The sequence below is a fragment of the Saimiri boliviensis genome, chromosome 9, assembly GCF_048565385.1.
Source record: "Saimiri boliviensis isolate mSaiBol1 chromosome 9, mSaiBol1.pri, whole genome shotgun sequence".
Taxonomy (NCBI): domain Eukaryota; kingdom Metazoa; phylum Chordata; class Mammalia; order Primates; family Cebidae; genus Saimiri; species Saimiri boliviensis.
In genome coordinates, this window is record NC_133457.1 from 51,515,491 (window position 1) to 51,538,667 (window position 23,177).

At 46.1% G+C, this 23,177-nt stretch overlaps 1 protein-coding gene across 5 annotated transcripts in view; it reads right to left on the reverse strand.

The window, feature by feature from the left end:
- MRAS (muscle RAS oncogene homolog) overlaps positions 1–23,177 on the reverse strand; it is a 60,181-nt gene that overhangs the window by 11,825 nt on the left and 25,179 nt on the right. For all 5 annotated transcript variants that reach the window (XR_012519236.1, XM_003930969.4, XM_039461806.2 and 2 more), the window contains exon 2: positions 21,125–21,335. Coding sequence is in view for 4 of the 5 variants with exons in the window: in XM_003930969.4 (XP_003931018.1) it covers positions 21,125–21,317 (193 nt within the window). In the remaining variant the exon portion in view is untranslated. The remainder of the gene's footprint in view (positions 1–21,124; positions 21,336–23,177) is intronic.

Here is a 23,177-nt window from a genome sequence, read left to right on the forward strand (position 1 = left end):
GCATCAAGAAGTGCCGCAGTCATGAATCAAAAGCATCTAAGAATGTTGCTTAAATATGTATGTTGGCAAAAAACTGATTTTTAGAAACAGCAGGAATTCACTAATTCCATAATCATTATCAGAGACTTGAAGAGGCCTCTCTTAAATATGGAACAAATGGTCTTCAAAAGCAATGTCCCATCATCAAATAATAAAATTTAAATACTCGGCTGGGGGAGGTGGCTCATCCCTGTAATCCCAGCACTTTGGGAGGATAAAGCGGGAAGACTGCTTGAGCCCAGGAGTTTGAGGTTTCAATGAGCTACAATCTTGCCACTGCACTCCAGCCCGTGGGGCAGAATGAGAACCCGTCTCTAAAAACAAGACAAAACAAAAAGTAAGCTTATTCTGAGAGACAGAGAGAACAAACATTACACTCAAATAGTGAACAAGCATTTTTAAACACACATGAAATTTGGCCACATGTTAGGCCATAAATAAAAATTTCAACAAATTCCAAAAGGCAGAAACCCTACAGGCCAAGTTTTGTCCTTTATCTGAAATGCTTGGGACCAGAGGTGTTTTGGATTTTGGATTTTTAAAAGATTCTGGAATATTTGCATATACATAATGAGATTTCTTGGGAATGGGACCCAAGTCTAAATACAAGATTCATTTATAGTTATACACATAGACTGAAAATAATTTTATGCAGTATTTCCAGTAATTTTGTGCATAAAACGAAGTACATGTTAAGTACTTATACGTGGGCCGGGCGTGGTGGCTCAAGCCTGTAATCCCAGCACTTTGGGAGGCCGAGGCGGGCGGATCACGAGGTCAAGAGATCGAGACCATCCTGGTCAACATGGTGAAACCCCGTCTCCACTAAAAATACAAAAAATTAGCTGGGCATGGTGGTGCATGCCTGTAATCCCAGCTACTCAGGAGGCTGAGGCAGGAGAATTGCCCGAACCCAGGAGGCGGAGGTTGCGGTGAGCCGAGATCACGCCAATGCACTCCAGCCTGGGTAACAAGAGTGAAACTCCGTCTCAAAAAAAAAAAAAAAGAGTACTTATATGTGGACTATTTTACTGTGGCGTCACATAAGTGCTCAAAAAGTTTCAGATTTTGAATCATTTCAAATTTCAGATTTTTGGACTATAGATGCTCAACCTGTACTACTGTAACAGGATCAGAAACGAACAGAAACAAGAGTATGAGAATCTATCCACCTGAAAATTTAAAAAGCCATACTCCTCTATAACTCTCTAGTTAGAAAGCAGAAATCACAAACGTTTAGAATTGAAGGACAACAGTCATGAAACCTCTGATTTGAGGCCAAAGTGGTACTTACAGAAAAATTATAGCTTTAAATGCATTTCAGAAAACAAAACTGAAAATTAACTAAACACTTAAGAGGCTAGAAAAGGAAAAATAAAAAAAGAGAGAGAGAAAGAAAAAGTATCAATAAAAATAAAAATTGCCAAAGTAGGAGGAGAGGGAAAGTAGTTGATATCTAGAAATCAAAAACAGATTATTTCAAAGGACCAATTAAAACAACCTCAACTCTTAGCAATTCTTATCAGAGAAAAAAGACAAGCATTTGGAAGGAGAAAAGGCCTCTGACTACGGATACAGATATATATTTAATTATGGAGAAAACCATATACAGTTTGATAACAGTAAATTTTCAATTCTCAATGAAATGGATGGTTGAAGAAATGCAAATGATAAAAATTGGCTCCAGAAAATATATAAAACCTGAATACACTAATAATTGCAGATGAAATAGAAGAGATAAAATCTATCCCAGGAATGGTATGAAGCAATCCGTTGGTCTGGAAGGGCTGGCAGGGAGGAGGGGAGTGTGGCTGAGCTGGGCCTGGTCCCACGTGGGACTAGCCCACCCCTCCACACACTTACACCTGGAAATGCCTGGCCACAGGCCCCTGGTCAGCAGTTCTGGCTCCAAGACTTCCTGGGGAGGATAATGGGCAGCTATGCTTTTAAGAAATTATGATCCTGCCTGAATTCCCCAAGCCTGATGTCACGAAGGTAGGAGGACTCCAGAGACAGAAAGTATTAGTCACTGGAGAAGAGGTATACTGCCAATGTGCGTGTGCGTGTGCGTGTGTGTGTGTGTGCGCGCGTGTGTATAAGACAGACGGTGACAGAGACAGAGAGGCAGCCAAATGAGAGCAGGAGGAAAGAGAAAGATAAATGGAGAGACAGGGTCAGTGTTGTGCACATCGGTCTGTGATGCTCCAATCCTTCCACTTGAGGATCAAGGGATCAAGGGGCCCACCAGCTTTGCAGAGGAGGATTTAAGTGGAACTGCTGGGAGCTTGTGGATTTCAGATGCCAAGGGCTCCCTGCTGGGAAATACTGGGGAAACTGCCCAAGCCTGGGATTACAGGCATGAGCCACCTACCCCCCTCCTCTACCCAGGCTTCCAGAGGGAGAAAAACCACAGCATGAGCTCTAGGGGCTCTGACAGTGGCCCACAGCCCAGCATACAGTCAAGATCTTTGGCTAACAGTGGTCCCATCCACCGTGTTCCTGCTGGCAGCAAGCACTGTGCCAGAGGCTTTGCACACACCAGCTCCCTGAGTCCTCTTCACAGCATTGGAAGGAAGATATTACTGTCCTCCTAGTAGCAGTGCGGACATTGAAGCCCAGGAGTTAAAGGGATCCACTAAAGGCCACGCACCGGGAAGAAGAGTGTTTCTATTTCCCTAAGGCCAAAGCATCCCAGCCTGTCCAGTCATTTTTCTTCAACCAGAACCACCGTCTGGCCACCCTAGAACTGGCTGGGCTGTATCTCCATTCCAAGCCTTTGCCCAAGCCATGACCTCCATCTGGAATGCCCTTTCCCCTCCTCTCCACTGGCTGTCCCGGCCGCCCTCCAGCTGGGATGCAGTCCATCTCCCCTCCTCCTCACAAGAGCACCCAGCCTCTGATCTCCATCTCTGAGCCTTTCCTGCTGCGTGTGTCATCTGTTCCTCCAAGTTTGGGCCTCTGGGCCTGGCTCAGCTCCCCACCATGGGGTAGAGTCCTGGGGTGTGAGAGCCTGGCTTTCATTTCCCCAGGCCCACAAGAGATTCAGCACCCAATGAAGGCTCAAAAATACTTGCAGGATGACTAGACAAATCATCTGCACTCTACAGGAAATGCCATCATCAGATTAAATTAGCCCACTCCAGCATTAAGGGAATCACTAAAAACGGACTTCTAAACTGTTACGACACATGGCCGGGCATGGTGGCTCAGGCCTACAATCCTAGCACTTTGGGAGGCCGAAGTGGGTAGATCACCTGAGATCAGGAGTTTGAGACTAGCCTGGCCAACATGGTGAAAGCCGTCTCTACGAAAAATACAAAAATTAGCTGGGTGTGGTGGCAGGCACCTGTAATCCCAGCTACTCAGAAGGCTGAGGTAGGAGAATCGCTTGAACCCAGAAGGCGGAGGTTGTAGTGAGCTGAGATCGTGCCACTGCACTCCATTCTGGGCTACAGAGTGAGTCTCTGTCTCAAAACAAAACAACAAAACAAAACTTTTATGACACACCCTTCAGTGTGAAATAAGGTTGTGCAATACCAAGCAATGGAGAAAATAATTTCTAGAGATGATATGTCTCCAAGGCCCATGCCTAAAGTTTTCTTTTCTTTTTTCCTTTTTGAGACAGAGTCTCACTCCATCACCCAGGCTAGAGTGCAGTGGTGCAATCTCAGCTTACTACAACCTCTGCCTCCTGGGGAGGAATGGAGTGAGGGGGTTTTGGGATAAGTGATTCTCATGCCTCAGTCTCCCAAGTAGCTGGAATTACAGGTGTGCGTCCCCACGCCTAACAAATTTTTGTATTTTTAGTAAAGATAAGGTTTCCCTATGTTGTTCAAGCTGGTCTCAAACTCCTGGCCTCCAGCGGTCCCCCTGCCTTGGCCTCCCAAAGTGCTGGGATTACAGGTATGAGCCACTGTGCCCAGCCCCATGCCTAGAGTTTTCTGTGTATCTCTAATTCATAGACTCTTTATGGGAGGCAGGAACAATTATGCCCATTTTATAGATGAATACGGTGAGGAGGCTTAAGAAGAGATTCAAAAACACAATGTCACTTAGTTGAGCATACTAAGGGGTGTTTACTATTTGAATTTGTACTCCCCTTTCTGGGTAATGGGTGTGTATGGGGTCGGGTTGGGTGCTGGGCAGAAGGGTTGAGGCATTCACCATGCACTGTTCCTAGAAAAAGGGCTGCTTTCTTGAACTTCTCCAAAATGCAGGCAGGGTGTAGGCAGCCAGGACACCTGGGACTCCCCAAGGGGAAGGGGGCTAAAGTCCTGTAGTGGGCACCAAGTGGCTCTCTAGTGGTAGGGAAAAGTCCCTCTGGCAGTGTCCCCAACCTCCTCAACACCCTGGCTTAAGGATAACATCAGGGGAGAAGTGTCAGCCACCAGCCTTGAGGATGCTCATGCTGGAGGCCACACTCTCGCAGCTGTGGGGAATGGAGGCTGGGGGTCTTGGGATAAGTTTTCACAAGGCCCATGATCACTAGATTTGGTATACAAACTGCATATGTGGGTGCACATTCTGGGGAGATGGTCTGTGGCTCTGTGGGATTCTTAGAGGAACCTAGAAGCCTCAATGCTGCTCTCAGGATAGGAAAAGAAGAAAGGGGAACGGGCAGCAGGGGTCTCAGCTGTGTAACTAGAGCCCAGGAGTATCACATGAACAGATGGGGGCCTGGCAGTGCAGAGAAACAGGAAGCAACTGGGAGCATTGGCCTAGAATCCCACTTCTACCTCGCAACCCCTCTGCGAGGCTGGCATTTGACAGGTGAAGAAGCAGAGGCAGGGCAAGGCAAGTGATCTGCTCAGGTTCATGTGGCTGATAAGCAGTAGAGGCAGGATTTGAACCCATGCCCGTCTCATTCCAAGCCTTGCTCTGCTCCTCACACCAGCCTGCCTTTGAGCAGGGAGTCAGCAGCAGCATCCGCACAGCCTGTGAAGAACAGCAGGTCTAAAAAGAGGGGTGAGGACAGAAGCCTGGAGGCTACTTCCTGCATTCACCCCACCTGCTTACACCAAACTGTCCACCTACTCCACACCTGCACCTGGGCAGCCATGGTTGGCAGGGAAGAGAAAGCTCATGAGCACACTGGCTTGGCCCCCTTTAGAAGCCTGAGTATCAACTTCCAGGGCCTTCAGAGCGCCACCATCTTTCTCCATCATTCTCCCACTCCCTGGGTGCCAACTGCCTGCCCCTCCTCTTCTGCCAAGCCTGCACTCTTAGCTCAGAAATTGAAACGGATCCATCAGGAGATAAACTCCACATGCTTGCACCCCAAATCAACCCACCTGAGAGGCATCGGACCCCTCTTATACTGCTGGTAGGAATATAAGACAGTGAAGGCACGTTGGAAAACAGTTTGGTAATTCCTCAAAATGTTAAACATAGAGTTACGAAATGACCCAGCAATTCCACTTCTAGGTATATACCCAAGAGAACTGAAAGCATATTCACACAAAAACTTGCACACAAGCATTCACAGCAATATTACTAATAATGGCCAAAAGTAGAAACGATCCAAATGTCCACTGATTCATGAAAGAATAAACAAAATGTAGCATATGGCAGGGTATGGTGGCTCACACCTGTAATCCCAGCACTTTGGGAGGCCGAGGCGAGCAGATCACCTGAGGTCAGCAATTCGAGACCAGCCTGGCCAACATGGTGAAAATTAGCTGGGTGTGGTGGTGGGTGCCTGTAATCCCAGATACTCGGGAGGCTAAGGCAGGAGAATCATTTGAACCCAGGAGGTGGAGGTTGCAGCGAGCCGAGATCACGCCATTGCACTCCAGTCACGGCGACAAGGGCGAAACTCCATCTCAAAAACAAAAAACAATGCCGGGCGCGGTGGCTCAAGCCTGTAATCCCAGCACTTTGGGAGGCCGAGGCGGGTGGATCACGAGGTCGACAGATCGAGACCATCCTGGTCAACATGGTGAAACCCCGTCTCTACTAAAAATACAAAAATTAGCTGGGCATGGTGGCGCGTGCCTGTAATCCCACCTACTCAGGAGGCTGAGGCAGGAGAATTGCCTGAACCCAGGAGGCGGAGGTTGCGGTGAGCCGAGATCGGGCCATTGCACTCCAGCCTGGGTAACAAGAGCGAAACTCCGTCTCAAAAAAAACAAAAACAAAAAACAAAAAACAAAAAACAAAATGTAGCATATCCGTACACTAGAATATCAAAAAAAAAAAAAAAAAAAAAGCATGGAATTCTGATACACACCATAGCAGGATGAACCTGGAAAACACTGTGCTAAGTGAAAGAAGCCACGCACAAGAGACCATGTGCTGTCCCATTCCACTTCTGCGAAACATCCAGAGTAGGCAAATCCACAAAGGTAGGAAGTGGATTAATGGTTTCAGGGACTGGGTTGGGGGGAAAGAGTGTGAGGGCTCATGGGTACGGGGGTTTTAAGCAGGGTCAGGGATGAATACGTTCAGGAATGAGTTGGCAGTGATTACTGATTTGCAATATGTGGTTGTACAACTCTGTGAATAAACTAAAAACCACTGAACTGTACATGTGAATTTTACGTATGAATTATATCTCAATTTAAAAAAGTTATATGAGAAAAAAAATCAACCTACCTCCCTTCCTCTACAATACATGTTCCACCTGCCTCTCGCTAGGGTGGATGACCCAGCCATGTTCCTAAGACTGGCTCCGGGCCCCCGCCCGCTGTGCGAGGACCCTGCTGCAACTGTGGTCTCCTCCCTCTTCTGTATTATCCTATTCTCTATTGGTTTATTTCCATCAGCAGGCAAACATGCTGTAATTTCTGTCACCTTAAAACAAAAACACATTAGCCAGGCACATTGGCTCATGCCTGTAACCCCAGCACTTTGGGAGGCTGAGGCCAGTAGATCACCTGAGGATAGGAGTTTGAGACCAGCTGGTCAACATGGCGAAACCCCGTCTCTAATAAAAATACAAAAATTAGCCAGGTGTAGGGGTGGGGCTGGGAGCCAGAGGGCGGGAGGACCCAGAGACACCTGCCCTGTTGTAAGTGAACAGAGGATTTGGTCAGCATTCCACCCTAGAGGCCCAAGGCCTGGGGCAAAACAGGAGGTGGCAGGCGCCTGTAGTCCCAGCTACTCAGGAGGCTGAGGCAGGAGAATTGCCTGAACCCAGGAGGCGGAGGTTGCGGTGAGCCGAGATCGGGCCATTGCACTCCAGCCTGGGTAACAAGAGCGAAACTCCGTCTCAAAAAAAACAAAAACAAAAAACAAAAAACAAAAAACAAAATGTAGCATATCCGTACACTAGAATATCAAAAAAAAAAAAAAAAAAAAAGCATGGAATTCTGATACACACCATAGCAGGATGAACCTGGAAAACACTGTGCTAAGTGAAAGAAGCCACGCACAAGAGACCATGTGCTGTCCCATTCCACTTCTGCGAAACATCCAGAGTAGGCAAATCCACAAAGGTAGGAAGTGGATTAATGGTTTCAGGGACTGGGTTGGGGGGAAAGAGTGTGAGGGCTCATGGGTACGGGGGTTTTAAGCAGGGTCAGGGATGAATACGTTCAGGAATGAGTTGGCAGTGATTACTGATTTGCAATATGTGGTTGTACAACTCTGTGAATAAACTAAAAACCACTGAACTGTACATGTGAATTTTACGTATGAATTATATCTCAATTTAAAAAAGTTATATGAGAAAAAAAATCAACCTACCTCCCTTCCTCTACAATACATGTTCCACCTGCCTCTCGCTAGGGTGGATGACCCAGCCATGTTCCTAAGACTGGCTCCGGGCCCCCGCCCGCTGTGCGAGGACCCTGCTGCAACTGTGGTCTCCTCCCTCTTCTGTATTATCCTATTCTCTATTGGTTTATTTCCATCAGCAGGCAAACATGCTGTAATTTCTGTCACCTTAAAACAAAAACACATTAGCCAGGCACATTGGCTCATGCCTGTAACCCCAGCACTTTGGGAGGCTGAGGCCAGTAGATCACCTGAGGATAGGAGTTTGAGACCAGCTGGTCAACATGGCGAAACCCCGTCTCTAATAAAAATACAAAAATTAGCCAGGTGTAGGGGTGGGGCTGGGAGCCAGAGGGCGGGAGGACCCAGAGACACCTGCCCTGTTGTAAGTGAACAGAGGATTTGGTCAGCATTCCACCCTAGAGGCCCAAGGCCTGGGGCAAAACAGGAGGTGGCAGGCGCCTGTAGTCCCAGCTACTCAGGAGGCTGAGGCAGGAGAATCACTCGAACTCGGGAGGTGGAGGTTGCAGTGAGCCGAGGTCACGCCACTGCGCTCCGGCCTGGATGACAAAACAAAACTCTGTCTCAAAAAATAATAAATAAATAAATATTTTAAAAATCTCAAAAGTACAATAAAATGAAACAAAAAATTTACAAATAAAGCTGGGTGCAGTGGTTCCGTTCTGTAACCCCAACACTTTGGGAGGCTGAGCTGGGAGGACTGCTTGAGCCCTGGAATTTGAGACCAGCCTGGGCCACAAAGTGAGACCCCTTTCTCTACAAAACATAAAAATTTGCCAGGCCTGTGTGGGGCGGCTGAGGTGGGAGGATTGTGGGAGGTCAAGGCCACAGTGAGTCGTGACCATGCCACTGAACTCCAGCCTGGGTGACAGAGCAAGACTCTGTCTTAAAAGCAAAAAAAAATTACAAATAAAAACCCCACCCCTTGGCCTCACCTCTCCCTCCTACTACTGTTTCTTTCTCTCCTTCTCCTTATAGAAGCGCTGCTTGCCTGTCCCCGCTGCCTGCTCCTTCTTTCCACCACTCTTTCTTGAACCCACTCTAGTGAGACTTTCATTTCTGACCACTCCATCAAAACTGATCTTGTCAAGCCTCCAATCATATTCATGTCACCAAATCCAATGGGTACTTCTCAGTTTCTTATCCCACGGGGCTCCTGGCCAGCCTCTCATGCAGTTGATGGTCCCCGCCTTTGTGAAGTGCCTTCCTCACTTGGCTGTAGGATGCCACTCTCCCCTAGTCTTTATCTGATTGCAATGACTGATCCTGCTCTGTCCCGTCTTTTCCCAGCCTCTAAATATTGGTGGGTCCTTCTCTAACCACAGTCCTGTTCTTGGTGATCTCTCACCCTGCAGCTTCTCAGGTCGCCACCCAGATTTCTACCCAGCCCACGTGTCTCCCCTCCTACAGGCTCAGATGTCCAGCTGCCACCTTGACTTCTACTCGTATGTGTGAACGGCATCTTGGATTTTACATGCCCAAAATTAGACTCTTTTTTTTTTTTTTTGGAGACAGAGCCTTGCTCTTTCACCAGGCTGGAGTGCAGTGGCACGATCTCGGCTCACTGCAACCTCCATCTCCCAGATTCAAGCAATTCCCCTGCATCAGCCTCCTAGTAGCTGGGACTACAGGTGCACGCCACCACGCCTGGCTAATTTTTTGTATTTTAGTACAGACAGGATTTCACCATGGCCAGGATGGTCTCGATCTCCTGACCTCATGATCCGCCTGCCTCTGCCTCCCAAAGTGCTGGGATTACAGGCGTGAGCCACTGCGCCTGGCTAGACTCTTGATTTCCCCCCGAATCTTGACAAATATAACTCTATCACACTAGTTCTTCAAGCCAAAGACTCTTCCCTCTCTAACTGCCCACCCCATATCCTCCATGGACAAATCCTGTCATTTCCTCCTTCAAAACACCTCCAGAATGTACCCTTCTCACCACCTCCTCCACCAGTGTCCAGGCCCACCAGCAGGAGCTTCCTTACTGGTCTCTCCAATTCTGCCATGGTTCCTCTGTGTCCCGTTCACACCACTTTAAACAATTTAGATCATCTCCTTCCTCTCCTCAAAATCGTCCAAGGGCTTCTTATTTACCTACAAAGCCCTGTGAGATCAATCCCTTCCAGCTACCTGCCTGACCTCTCTCCTGCTAACCTTGCTTTCACTAGCTCCACACCCTGGCTTCCTAGCTGTTCCTCGCACAGGCCGGCCACACCCTGCCTTGGGGCCTTTGCACCTGATACTCTCACTGACTGAGCGTCTCTTCAGATACAGGTGCAGCTTTCTCCTTGAGGTCTCTGCTCCAACATTCCCTTATCAGGAAGTCCCTCCCTGACCAGCCCACACAAGACAGCAACCCCTTCCTCACTGTGACTCCCTCACCTTGTCTTATTCTCCATCACAGCATGTATCACCACCTGACACCATACATATTTGTTTGTGCTCTGTCCCCTCACCCAACTAAAACATAAGCTTCACAAGAGCAGGGGCTTTGATTTGCCAATTGCTACATCCTCAGAGCCCAAAAGAGAGTTGGGTACATTAGCAACTATTTGCAGAATGAATTGGTGAACATACCCAGGTATGTAGGATTGAACTCAGGGTTCAATTCATACAACTCTGGACAGAGAGGTATATCTCTAACTCAGGGGCTCAAGTCTCACTCCTGGGCCTCCCTAGACACAGGGACATGTACTAGTGTGCCCTCATCCATACAGGCGATGGGACCTATTCTGGAAAGCATCAAGCCACCTCACAAATCATATAGATAGGCACAGTGGCTCACATCTGTAATCCTAGTGTTTTGGGAGGCCAAGGTGGGAGGATCACTTGAGCCCAGGAATTCAAGGCTGCAGTAAGCTATGATCATGCCACTGCACTCTAGCCTGGGTGGCAGAGTGAGACCCCATCTCTAAAAATAACAGTAATACATATCATATTAAAGCAATCACTGCAACAATAGCATCTACTGAGGTCTGCTAGGTGCCAAGCCCCTTGAAAGGTGACTTGTTTTCCCCCTCACTCAGTAACAATAATTGAACACCTAATAGATGCCAGGTCTGAGCTGGCATCAGAGATACAATGGTGGGCATAGTCCTTTTCCTCAAGGAACTCACAATTTGTTTTTGTTTTTTTTTTTTTTTTTTTCATTTATCCTTTGCAAGAACTATGAGATATATCTCATTTGGATACAGATCCCACTGATGAGGGTGCAAGGTCTTTGTCCAGAGGCAGCCCAAAGGGAGGAGGAGGCCCCGTCACCAGAGCCAGGGCGTGGGGAACACAGGCTGGCAGAGGCAGCACTGAGGCCCGGGGAAGGTGGCATCACCCAACACAACGGCAGACAGGGGAGGTCTCAGATCTACTGGTCAGGCTGGTGTGCTTCCTCCAAACTGGTCACATGACTCCTAACGGTGACCAACATGAAGTTCTGAAACTTAGGCAAAACCCCACATTAACTGGTATATAGGACCTGACTGTCAGCAATGAAAGTGGAAAAACACTTGGATTTTGGGATGTTGACAAATTTGGAATGAGCCCAGGCTATGCTAAGAGTTGGGTGTGGGGAGCTGCATATTCCACTCACACCTTCATCATTGAGTCCAAGCCTCACTGAGCTGACTCTAGGTCAGTGGTTGGAGGGTCCTTCAGCTTCCACCCTGGCTAGTGGGTCAGGGGTTCCCTGGGGAAGGGCCCCTGGGGCACAGGGTGGCAGCAACAGCAATTTTCCAGTGGTAGAGAGTACTTCACTGTTTTACCAACTAGTGCAGCAGTACTGAGGCACACGGCTGCAGATCAGCTGTGCTAACCTGTAAAGTGATTTACTCTCCCTTGACTAACCTCAGTTTCACAGGATTGTCACAAGGATGAAATAAGGCATCCCTGTAACAGCCCTTAGCATGAGGCCTTCAAGAAAAGTCTGGTTGGTAGTGACTGCTATCACTGCTCTGAGGCCAGACAGCAAGAGAGGATTTGGGAGGAGATCTGTCAGTAATGTGAGGAAGGGCTTTCTACAGCGAGCACTGCCCTGGGCACCATGGAGATCAGTGAGGCATTTCACAGTGGGGCTGATGCTGCAGGGACAAAGGGTCAGGCCCAGGCCTGCAGGGATGGATTGCATAATCTCAGGCCAGCAGCCATGCTTCCCCATAAAGGGAAAGAGGGAAATTCCTCCGACATCACTGCTGGCAGTGGAAGGGCGGCTTCACCTTGGTAGGGGACAGGCCAGCTCTGCCTGTACCGCATTCTTAGTCGGGGCCCATGGAGAGTACCCACTCTGTAGCTGGCCTCAGGGCTGCTGAGCATAAAAGCCCCCTGGTAAAGCCCCTGGCTCAGGGAAAAAAAAAAACTCTCAAAAAACGCTCTTTTCCTCTCCCTGCCCTTCCAATGTCCTCTCTCCTCCCCAACCCCAGAAAGAATGTGGATTCAAGTATGCGGGGAGAAGCCAGGTTCAGGCCCCTCCGAGAAGACAACAGCACTTGTGTCTGAGGTTTGGGCAGAAGCCAGGGTGGAAATGTCCCAGCTTCTGAGGGTGCAGGAGAAGAGCCAGGCTTTTGCTCTTTGAAACACTGGGCCCTTGCTGGAGAGACAGGGAGACAGACACAGACAAGTTGGAGGGCTGGGACCAAGAGCCCCAAGGTGGAAAGCAGTGTCTGGAGACTCAGGGCCCACTGCTGTTCTCCACTGATGCAAGAAAGATACAAAGTTCCAGAGGCTGGCTGGGTGGGGCGGTGGGGGGCGCTGGGAGCCAGTGGGTGGGAAGGTCCAGAGACATCTGCCCTGTTGTAAGTGGGCAGAGGGTTTGGTCAGCATCCCACCCTAGGAGCCCAAGGCCTGGGCCAAAGTGGGAGGTAGTGGGACAGGGTGGAGGACATTCTTGGCAGAGTCAAGAAGCCCAAGACCCAGCCCTCCAGCTAGCTAGGTCTCACCGTAGGCTAGTGACCTCTCCATCTGTACCTCAATTTCCGCAATTGTAAAGTGAGGGGCTTAGCAGCCTTCCATCCCTAACCAACATAAAAAATAGGTACACAAGAACTCTAAGACAAAAGAGAGAAAGCAGGGACTTGAACAGATATTTACATACCATGCTCATAGCAGCAATATTCATAACAACAAAAAGGTGGAAATCACCCAAGTGTCCACCAACAGATCAACAGATAACGAAAACATGGTACATCCATACAGTGGAATATCATTTGGCTTTAAAAAGGAAAGGTGGCTGGGCACAGTGGCTCACACCTGTAATCCCAGAACTTTGGGAGGCCGAGGGTAGGCAGATCGCGAGGTCAAGAGATTGAGACCATCCTGGCCAACATGGTGAAACCCTGTCTCTATTAAAAATACAAAAACTAGCTGGGTGTGGTGGTGCATGCCTGAAATCTCAGCTACTCGGAAGGCTGAGAGTGTAGAATCGCTTGAACCTGGGAGGTGGAAGTTGCAGTGAGCCAAGATTGCGTCACTGCACTCCAGCCTGGCAACACAGCAAGACTCCATCTCAAAAATAAAAATAAAAATTAAGAAAGAAATTCAGAACATGCAGTGACATGGATGAACCTTGAATAGATTGTGCTAATTAAAATAAGCCACCCACACAAAAGGGCAAATATTATATTATTCTGCTTATCATAGCACTTAAATGAGGTATCTAGAGTAGTCAAATTCATAGAGACAGAAAGTAGAAGTCAGGTGCAGTGGCTGTAATCTACTACACTTTGGGAGGCCGAGATGGGTGAATCACCTGAGGTCAGGAGTTTGAGACCTTCCTGGCCAACATGGTGAAACCCCATCTCTACTAAAAATACAAAAATTAGCTAGGTGTGGTGATGTGTGCCTGTAATCTCAGCTACTCAGGAGGCTGACGCAGGAGAATCACTTGAGCTCGGGAAGCAGAAGTTGCAGTGAGCCAAGATTGCGCCACTGCACTCCAGCCTGGGCAACAGACTAAGACTTCATCTCAGAAAAAAAAAAAAAGAAAAGAAATAGAAAGTAGAATGCTGGTTCCAAGGACTGAGGAGCGGGGAGAATGGGGAGTTAGTGTTTAAGGGATAAAGGATTAATAACCCAAATATATAAGAAACTCGACTCACTAGCAAAAAAACAAAATTCTAATTTAAAGGGCAAAAGACCTGAATAGGCATTTCTCAAAAAAAAAAGACATACAAATGGACAGCAAGTATATGAAAAAATGCTCAACATCACAAATCATCAGAGAAATGCAAATCAAAAACTACAATGAGATGTCATTTCACCCCAGGAAGAATGGCTATTATCAAAAAGACAAAAAATAACAAATGCTAGGGAAGATGTGGAGAAAAGAATGTTTGGATACTGCTGGTGGGAATATAAACTAATACAGCCACTATGGAAAATGGCACGGAGATTCCTCAAAAAACTAAAAACAGAGCTATCATATGGTCCAGCAATCCCACTGCTGGGTATATACCCAAAGGAAAGGAAATCAGCACACTGATGTGATACCTGCACTCACATGCTTACTGCAGCACTACTCACAGTAGCCAAGAGTAGACGCAACCTAAGTGCCCTTCAATGGATGGATGGATGAAGAAAATGTAGCATATATACACAATGGAATATTATTCGTCCATAAGAAAGAACGAGGTCAGCGCAGTGGCTCATGCCTGTAATCCCAACACTTTGGGAGGCTGAGATGGGTGGGTCACCTGAGGTCAGGAGTTCGAGACCAGCCTGGCCAACATGGTAATACCTCATCTCTACTAAAAATTCAAAAATTATCTGGGCATGGTGGTGGGCGCCTGTAATTTCAGCTACTTGGGAGGCTGAGGCAGGAGAATGGCTTGAACCCAGGAGCGGGAGGTTGCAATGAGCTGAGATTGCGCCACTGCACTGTAGCCTGCGCGACAAGAGCGAGACTCCATCTCAAAAAAAAAAAAAAAGAGAGAGAGAGAGAAAAGAAATTCTGTCATTTGCAGCAACATGGATGGAACTGGAGGTCATTATGTTAAGTGAAATGTCAGGCACAGAAAGACAAATACCGCATATTCTCACTCATATGTGGGAGCTAAAACAGTGGATTTCATGGAGGTAGAGTGGAATGACTGACACCAGAGGCTGGGAAGGGTGTGTGGGTAGATGAAGAGAAGTTGGTTAATGGGTACAGAAATACAGAGAGATGGAAGGAATTTGTTCTAGTATTTGATAGCACAATAGAGAACAGTTAACAATTTATTGCAAATTTCAAAATAGCTAGAAGAGAAGAATTGTAACATTCCCAATACAAAGAAAGAATGTTTGAGGTGACGGATATGCTAATTACCTGGATTTGATCATTACTGTGCACTCAAAATATGTATAACTATGATATATTAATAAAAGAAAAGGAAGCAAGCAGAATAGTGGTTGCCAGGGACTGAGGAGAGGGAGAATGGGGAAGTCAGTGTTTAATAGGTAGAGTTTCCGTTCGAGAAGGTGAAAAAGCTCTGGAGATGAATGGCGGGATAACTGTAGAACAAAGTGAATGCTCTATACACTTAGGGATGGTTAAGATGGTAACTTATGTTATGTATACTTTATCGCAATAAAACAAACAAAACTGCATGGCTCTGCCTAAGGTTTGAGGCTTCCTGATTCATGAAGAGAGAGGATTGGGGTGAGAGGAGTCACACAGCTGAAAGCCGGGGTGAGGTGGGGATCCAAAGTCAGAGAATTGAGGAGAGGGCTGAGAGCATGGAGAGACGGTGCTGCTGGAGTGAATCCCACAGCGGAGAGGCGGGGACCAGACGGAGAGGAAGAGAGGCCCCCAGGGTTGGGCCCTTGACAGTGCAAAGTGAGATAAGGATTCCAAACCCTTGTGGGAAAGAACCCAGGGCAGGCTTGCTCCAAAGCCTGGGGGTCCCACAGCCACAGGAGAGCCTGGCTGCTGACCCCTGCCGCCAGCCAGCTCCTGTCTCTCAGGTTCTGGGAGGACACAGGCAATGCCACTTTTAGGAAGAAAACACAAAACAGGTTTCAAGAATGCAGGCAGCCTGTGAGAATCATCAGTGTGGAAGCCCCAGAGAGGGCTTCCTTAACCAGCTTGCAAATCTGTGATGTGAGATTGAGATCACAACAGGAGCACCTGGCCCTCGGAAGGACCCTGGGTGAGGAGTGAGAAGGGCAGGGGAGGTGTGAGAGTCCGGCCACACCCGCTTCTTCCTGGGATTTCAGCTCCCCTACCCAGAGGCACAAGGATCCACTGTGCTGTCAGAGAGGATTTCCCTACACAACCAGACGGACAGTGGAAAGGAGTCCACAGGTAGCTCAAACTATTGCTGGTTGTATGAAACTTTGCTTTGTTTTCTTCATCTATAAAACAGAAGGGACAACAGCAGCAACTACCACAGTAGCATCTGTAAGGATTCAAAGACAGCAAATGCAATGTGCCTCGCGTGGGCCTTCCACACAGTTTCTGCCCATTAAATACCCCTGTCACCAAAATTACCATTCTCTTCCTTCTCCTGGTCATTGTGCTGCCACGTTTTTACTCTTTCTGAGTTTGGAAGAAGAGAAACTGCAGAGCTGAGAGCCCCTGGAGTTCAGTGGGTATAGGGCCACCAAGGGCACCTCCAGGCTTAGCACCTCCCCGAAGACGGCATGGCCTCAGGGGAGCAGGACCTCTGGGATCCAGATGTCCAGAGAAAAGTCCTGGCCATCCGAGGGCTGCAGCCCTCCAGCAAAGTTCAGCCCCAGAAAGGTTCAGAATTACACTCAAGCCTAAATACAACCAGCCTTTGGTTAAAGTTCTCAAAATAGGGAGCACTTTTTCACATGGCATACTAAATAATATTTCATTGTAATGTTTTAAGTCTTTCTTTTCTTAGTAGCCAATCTAATGGAGTAGAGAAACATCTACTCTGGGAATCTGGTGTCTATTCCTGTGAAACACCTGGGTGGGCAATGGCCTAAACTGGGCCTGACTCTGGTGGCAGAATTAGAGGCTTAGCAAATTCATGCTTCTAACATAATGCCATGGAGAGCCCGGGCACTTCAGAACACAGGCTTGGCAAATGCACGCTTCTAATATAACGCTGCGGCCATGTTTCCCCTCTCCCTGCTGCTCCTGCTAGAAATGTTATCACAAATTCTTCCTAAACATCAACCTTTAGGGAAAGTTTTTTCCTCAGAAACCAATTTAACATCCAAAGTTACTCAGGAAAAAAGTTAGAGAAGTTTATATGGCCACAGAGAGAAATACTGATTGAGTTCCAACTATGTACCAGGCATGGCGTTACTTCTTACATGCATTATGCAACGTGTTTCAGAATGTTTTCTACAGAACAGAGTTCAGAATCATGTGCAAAAATGACCCCTCTCGGAAGCCCTAAGGACAATGTATCCTATCAATACACTTCTAATATATGTTTGCACAGTAAGGGTTCTTGTTAAGTCCTGCAGTGAAGAAATTTCCTCACATTTACTTAACTCAGTATATCCCAAAGTGTGCCACATATTCCAACAGGTGATGCATGACATGATTTTAGAAGGTGCACAACTGTAAGTTTTAATTTTAATAGTTATATACAGATATTATTGTAATGTGAGTTAGAAAAAATAATATAGCTAGCACATCAATCCTGTCACATACATTGTTCAAGGTTTATTCATTCATTTGGTCATTCCACAAATGTTTACTGAGGACCTACTATGAGCCAAGCAGTATTCTAGATGCTAGGAATAATGCAGTAAATACATAAAGTCCCTGCTCTCAGACATTTACATTTTAGTCAGCAGAGACAAAAACACAAACCAACAAGGATAAAATATGTTCAACCACAAAAGGCAGAATAAAGAAAAACAGAGTTGGGCACAGAAATCACAGGGGTGGGGTGGATACTAGTGTCAATCGTTTGGTCAAGGAAGACCTCTTAGATAAAGTGACATTTGAGTTGAGACCTAAATGAAGTGAGTGTTTCTGCAGAAAGAATGTTCTAGGCAGAGAAGACAAAATGCAAAGTCCCAAGATGGGAAGGTGCTTGGTATCTGGTCAAATTGTTCAAAGTCCCAGGGCTGCAGACAAACCCTTGGAGGATGGTGCTTTTTAAAACTAAGATAGAGTCTACATGCCATGATATTAATACTTTAAAAGTATATAATTCAGTGCTTTTAAAATACGTTTACAAAGTTTTTTCTTTCTTTTTTTTTTTTTTGAGACAGGGTCCCACTCTGTTGCCCAGGCTGGAGTGAGGTGGCACAGTCTTGGCTCACTACGAGCTCTGCCTCCTGAGCTCAAGTGATTCTCCTACCTCAGCCACCCGAGTAGCTGGTACTACAGGCACATACTACCACACCTGGCTAATTTTTGTATTTTCAGTTGAGACAAGGTTTCACCATACTGTCCAGGCTAGTCTCAAACTCCTGAGCTCAAGTGAGCTACCCACCTCAGCCTCCTAAAGTGTTGGGACTTACAGGCGTGAGCCACAGCACTTGGCCACAAAGTTGTATTTTTTTGAAGTCATGATTTGGTTCTGCTTCTGGCCAAGATGGAGAGACAGGGAGCAGATTTACCTTCTCAGCTGAAACAACCAAAGGACAGACAAAATATGTGGGAGGATTGCTGCAGCCCTGAAGCTCTAGGCTGTGGTGAGCCTTGATCGTGCCACTGCAGCCTCGGTTACAGAGCGAGAACCTGTCTCAAAACAAACACAAAAATATCTTCCCACAAAGAAAACTCCAGGCCCAGATGGCCTTGTTGGTGAATTCTACTAAACAGTAGGGAAGAAATACCAGTTTAACTCCAACTCTTTCAGAAAATTGAATAAAACTCATTCTGTCTGACCAACATTACTCTGAAACTGAAACTAGGCAGAGACATTACAAGAAAACTATAGACCAGGATTTCACAAGAACACAAGATATAGGAATTGTAAACAAAATTTTAGCAAATCAAAGCCAATAATATTAAATGATAATACATCATGACCCAGTGGGTTTTATCCCAGGGATGCAATGTTGGCTTAATATTAGGGAAAAAATTCAAGGACTAGGGTGGTGGCTCACACCTGTAATCCCAGCACTTTGGGAGGCTAAAGTGGAAGAATTGCTTGATGCCAGGAGTTCGAGATCAGCATGGGCAACAAAGGGAGATTCCCCCCAATCTCCACACACACAAAAAAAATATTAGCCGGGCACAGTGGTGTACGTCTGCAGTCCTTTGCTACTGGGGAAGCTGATGCAAGAAGACCTTTTGAGCCCAGGAGTTTGTGGTTGCTAAGATCATGCCACTGCACTCTAGCCTGGGTGGCAGTGCAAGACTCTCACAAAAACAAAACAATCAATGTATTAACAAACTAAAAAAGGAAAACCATATGGTTATCTCAGTAGACACAGAAAAAGCATTGGACAAAATCCAACATCCATTCCTGATAAAAACTCTCAGCAAACTAGGAATAGAAAGGAACTTCCAGGACCTGGTAAAGGCCATCCATAAAAGGCCTGTAACTAACATCATACTTAATGCTAAAGACCGAACGCTTACCCCTTAAGATCAAGAACAAGACAAGGATGTCTGTTCTTGTTACTTCTTTTCAAAAGGTACTACAGATTTTAATCAATGAGATAAGGCAAGAAAAAGAAATAAAAGCCATCCACATTGGAAAAGAAGAAGTAAAACTGTCTTTACTTGCAGTCACTATGGTATATTCAGAAAAATCCCGCAAAACCTACAAAAAAGACACTAGAAATAATAAGCGAGTTTAGCAAAGTTTCAGGTTACAAGATTAATATCAGTAACCAATTGTTTTCATATATACTAACAACAAACAGTTGAAAACAAATTAAAAAAAGCAAAAATAATCATTTATAATAGCATCAATACAGATGCAGGTATAAATCTGACAAAACATGTAAAAGACCTATGCAGCCAAAACTACAAATAAAATTAACAAGAGAAATTAAGGAAGACCTAAATAAATGGAAAGAGACACTGTGTTCGTGGGTTGGAAGCCTCAACATTGTTAAAATATCAATTCTTCTCAAACTGAGCTACAGATTCAACACAATCCCAACCAAAATCTATACTTTTATAATTTAACTGATTCTAAAATTCACACAGAAATATCTTAGAACCTGGACTCGCCAAAACAACTTTGAAAAATAACAAAGTTGGAGATTTAATACTACCTGATTTCAAGATTTACTACATAGCTACAGTTATCAAGACAGTGTGGTACTGGTGATAAGACAGATAAATAGCTTGAAGAAACATAAAATATAAACAGTAAGTTGTCACCAAAGATACGAAGGCAATTTAGTGGGAAAAGGATAATTTTTTTCAACAAGTAGTCCTGGAATAACTGCATATCCATATATAGAAAAATGAACTTTTATTTCATATTTCATACCAGATACAAAAATTAACTCAGGGTAGATCATAAACCTAAATGTAAAAGCAAACCCATCAAACTTCTAGAAGAAAACACAGGGAAAAAAACCTTTGTGACCTTCAGTTAGGCAAAGATTGCTCAGCTGCAATACGAAAAGCACAATCCATAATGCACAAACTGATCAACCGGACTTCATCAAAATGTACAACTCTGGTCTTAGAAAGTATTAAGAGAATGAAAAACAAGCCACGGACTGGGAGAAAACATGTACGAATCACCTGTCTGACAGAGGCACTGTCTCTTAGCCGTTTCCAAAGCTTACCTCCTAGATGTACATTCATTCTGTGATGAATGGATCTTTGTTTAAGAGCAAGACTTAGGCAATACAAAACACTCATCAGCAAGAATCCAGAACAGTGGTTGTCTAGCCTCTGCATCTTCTAGAGGGTGTGTTAAAGCACAGGTTGTCGGGCCCACCCTCAGAATTTCCAAAGCAGTATGGGCCTGAGAATGTGCATTTCTCATTAGTTTCCTGATGCTGCGGTTGCTGCTGGACCGGCTGCCACACTTAGGACTAGTAATCCAGACTAATTCACACTCAGCTGGAAACACAATGTCAGATGCAAGAGCTTCCCCCCAAAGGACAAGTACCAAATAAACTATGTTCATTAAGAAACAACTTGCTTTTCCCTTTTTTATTAGCTGACGACATCCTAACTGTTAATCAGAGATTCTGATCAGCAAGAAAAAACAAACATCACTGAGTTGGCATGATTCTAGCCTCCCCTCTTGGTTGAATGCATATTTTGGTTTCCATGAAATCTCGCAAGCCCTCTATGAAGGCCTTCCCTGTTCAGAATTCACCCTGAAAACAATACATGGCTTTATACCAACCATCCCATAATAGCAACATTAAGGAAACCATCTTGCCCCACTGACACCTGTCACTTTCCCTGATCCTCCCATCTACCGTCCCACCCAATGCAGGGCTGCCACCCAGGTCTCACCATCCAAGATGGCCCACTGATTGTCAATCTCTGTATGTTTCAGGTAGGAGTCTTCAATGGTGGGGTCGTAGTCAGGCACAAAGATCTTCTGGAAAAACTGGATGGTGAGGGCACTTTTGCCCACACCCCCATCCCCCACCACCACCAGCTTGTATGTGGGGAGGTTGTCACTGGGAACGGCGCTGGTTGCCATGGTTCTTGTAGGTCAGACCTGCGGAAGCAAGACATGCAGAATGAGGTGGAGGGCTTTTTTATTTTTAACTTAGGGGAAAATATTCATGTGTTTTCCTCCATTATAAGCTGAAAAATATTCTCAATTATAAAGAGGCTTGAAAATGAAGAAATGCAAAATAAAATAAAAGCATTACCCCTGGTCTCACTACCCAGAGACAGTCACTATTAAAGTGATCTATTCAACCATCATTTATTCAACACCAATTATATGCCAGGCCTGGTGTTGAGGACACAGTACCACTGGTCTTGTTTAGCAAGGACAGCCAGAAGCCATGTCAAAGAAGCTTTTGGCCACTAAACTCTACTTGTGCAGGTTAACACAAGGGCAGTGGTCTGAGCAGGGCTGGTATGAACGTTCACCTTTCACATCCCCTCTTATTAACTGGACTGCTATGCTGAAAAGGATTTAAAGCTGTGTCTAAGCTTAGAAAGGGGGCCATGATTGCTTAGCACACCTGAGCTCAGGGCCCCTGAGGCCTCTTCCAAGTCTCAGAATTCTATGATTCTGACTCCTTTCTCTCTGCTTCTTGCCCTGTATTATACACAAAGTCGTACTGGGATCTTAAGGCTTCTGTTCAACCTCATTTTATTTGGGAAGGAGTGGGGTAGGAGCAGGTCGAAGTTTTGTTTTGATGCTGTTGAGGCCAGCTAAGGCAGTGGTTCTCAACTGGGGGACCGTCGCCCCCCAGGGATATTTGCAATGTCTAGGATATTTCTGGTTGTCAAAATGTAGTACATGCCACTGGCGTCTGTTCAGCAGAGGCTGGGGATCATACAATGTACAGCGCAGTCCCACCCAGTGAAAAATTATCCATCCTAAAACGTCAATAGTGCAGAGGTTGAGAAACCCTGAGCTAAGGTGACCAGAAGGCAGCTGGATGTGGGCCCAGGATTCTAAAGAATGATTGGGCTGTAACAGAAGTGAAGAGTGACCTTTGTAAATAGTGTCGCAATGTGACAAGGAGGAGAGGCAGGAGGGAGCCTCCTGGAGGCACTCAGAAGGAAAGGGAAACCAGGATCTGTGGTCATGACGGAAGCCACGAGTTTCCAGGAGGCTGACAGCACCAAATGTTAAACACAGGTGTGGGCAAGGGGATCCTCCAGAGAACAACTTGGGGGTTGCGGCCAGGAACCTGAACTGCTAACCAACTGTGGACTCCGCCAGGAAGAGGCAATACTACCTCCTGGTAGGGGATTCTGGGTAGCACAAAAATGGACCCTGAATCAACGGAGGGAAAGCTTGATCCTACTTCTGTGTAGATTAAGAGAAAGAATCCCTGTGCAAGTTGGGAGGGGAAATGGCATGGTATACGTGTGACCAGGAAACTGATTGTCTCACAGACAGGAGGGTGGCAGCGAAGCCAGGAAGACAAAGAACTGGGTGCCCTGTGTGCTCCGCCACTACTTGGAAAAGCCACGGATCTCTCTGAGCCATAGGCTCCTCATCTATGAGTTTAAAGGGCTGGGTTAGATTACTTTTATAATATTTTCAGCGCTAAAAGTCTTCGATTCTAGATTTTGACAGAAAAAGGGTTAGACACAAATGTGGGTTATGTGGCCACACCGGTTTGCATGGGACTATGGGCAAGAGTCACTGCGTTCACCTCTGTAGTTACTGAAGCCTGATGTTGACATTCAGGACTTCCCCAAAGTGTCGGGAAGTACAACTTTTCTACACTGCAGTGAAAGTGCAGATCTGCCTAGGCTGTACTGAGAACACACTTGCATACATAGATTCATACTCTTTCTGCAGCTCTACCCCATGTGAGAATTTATTTTCAGGAGATAATCAGAGAAGTGAAGAAAGATGTTAAGAATG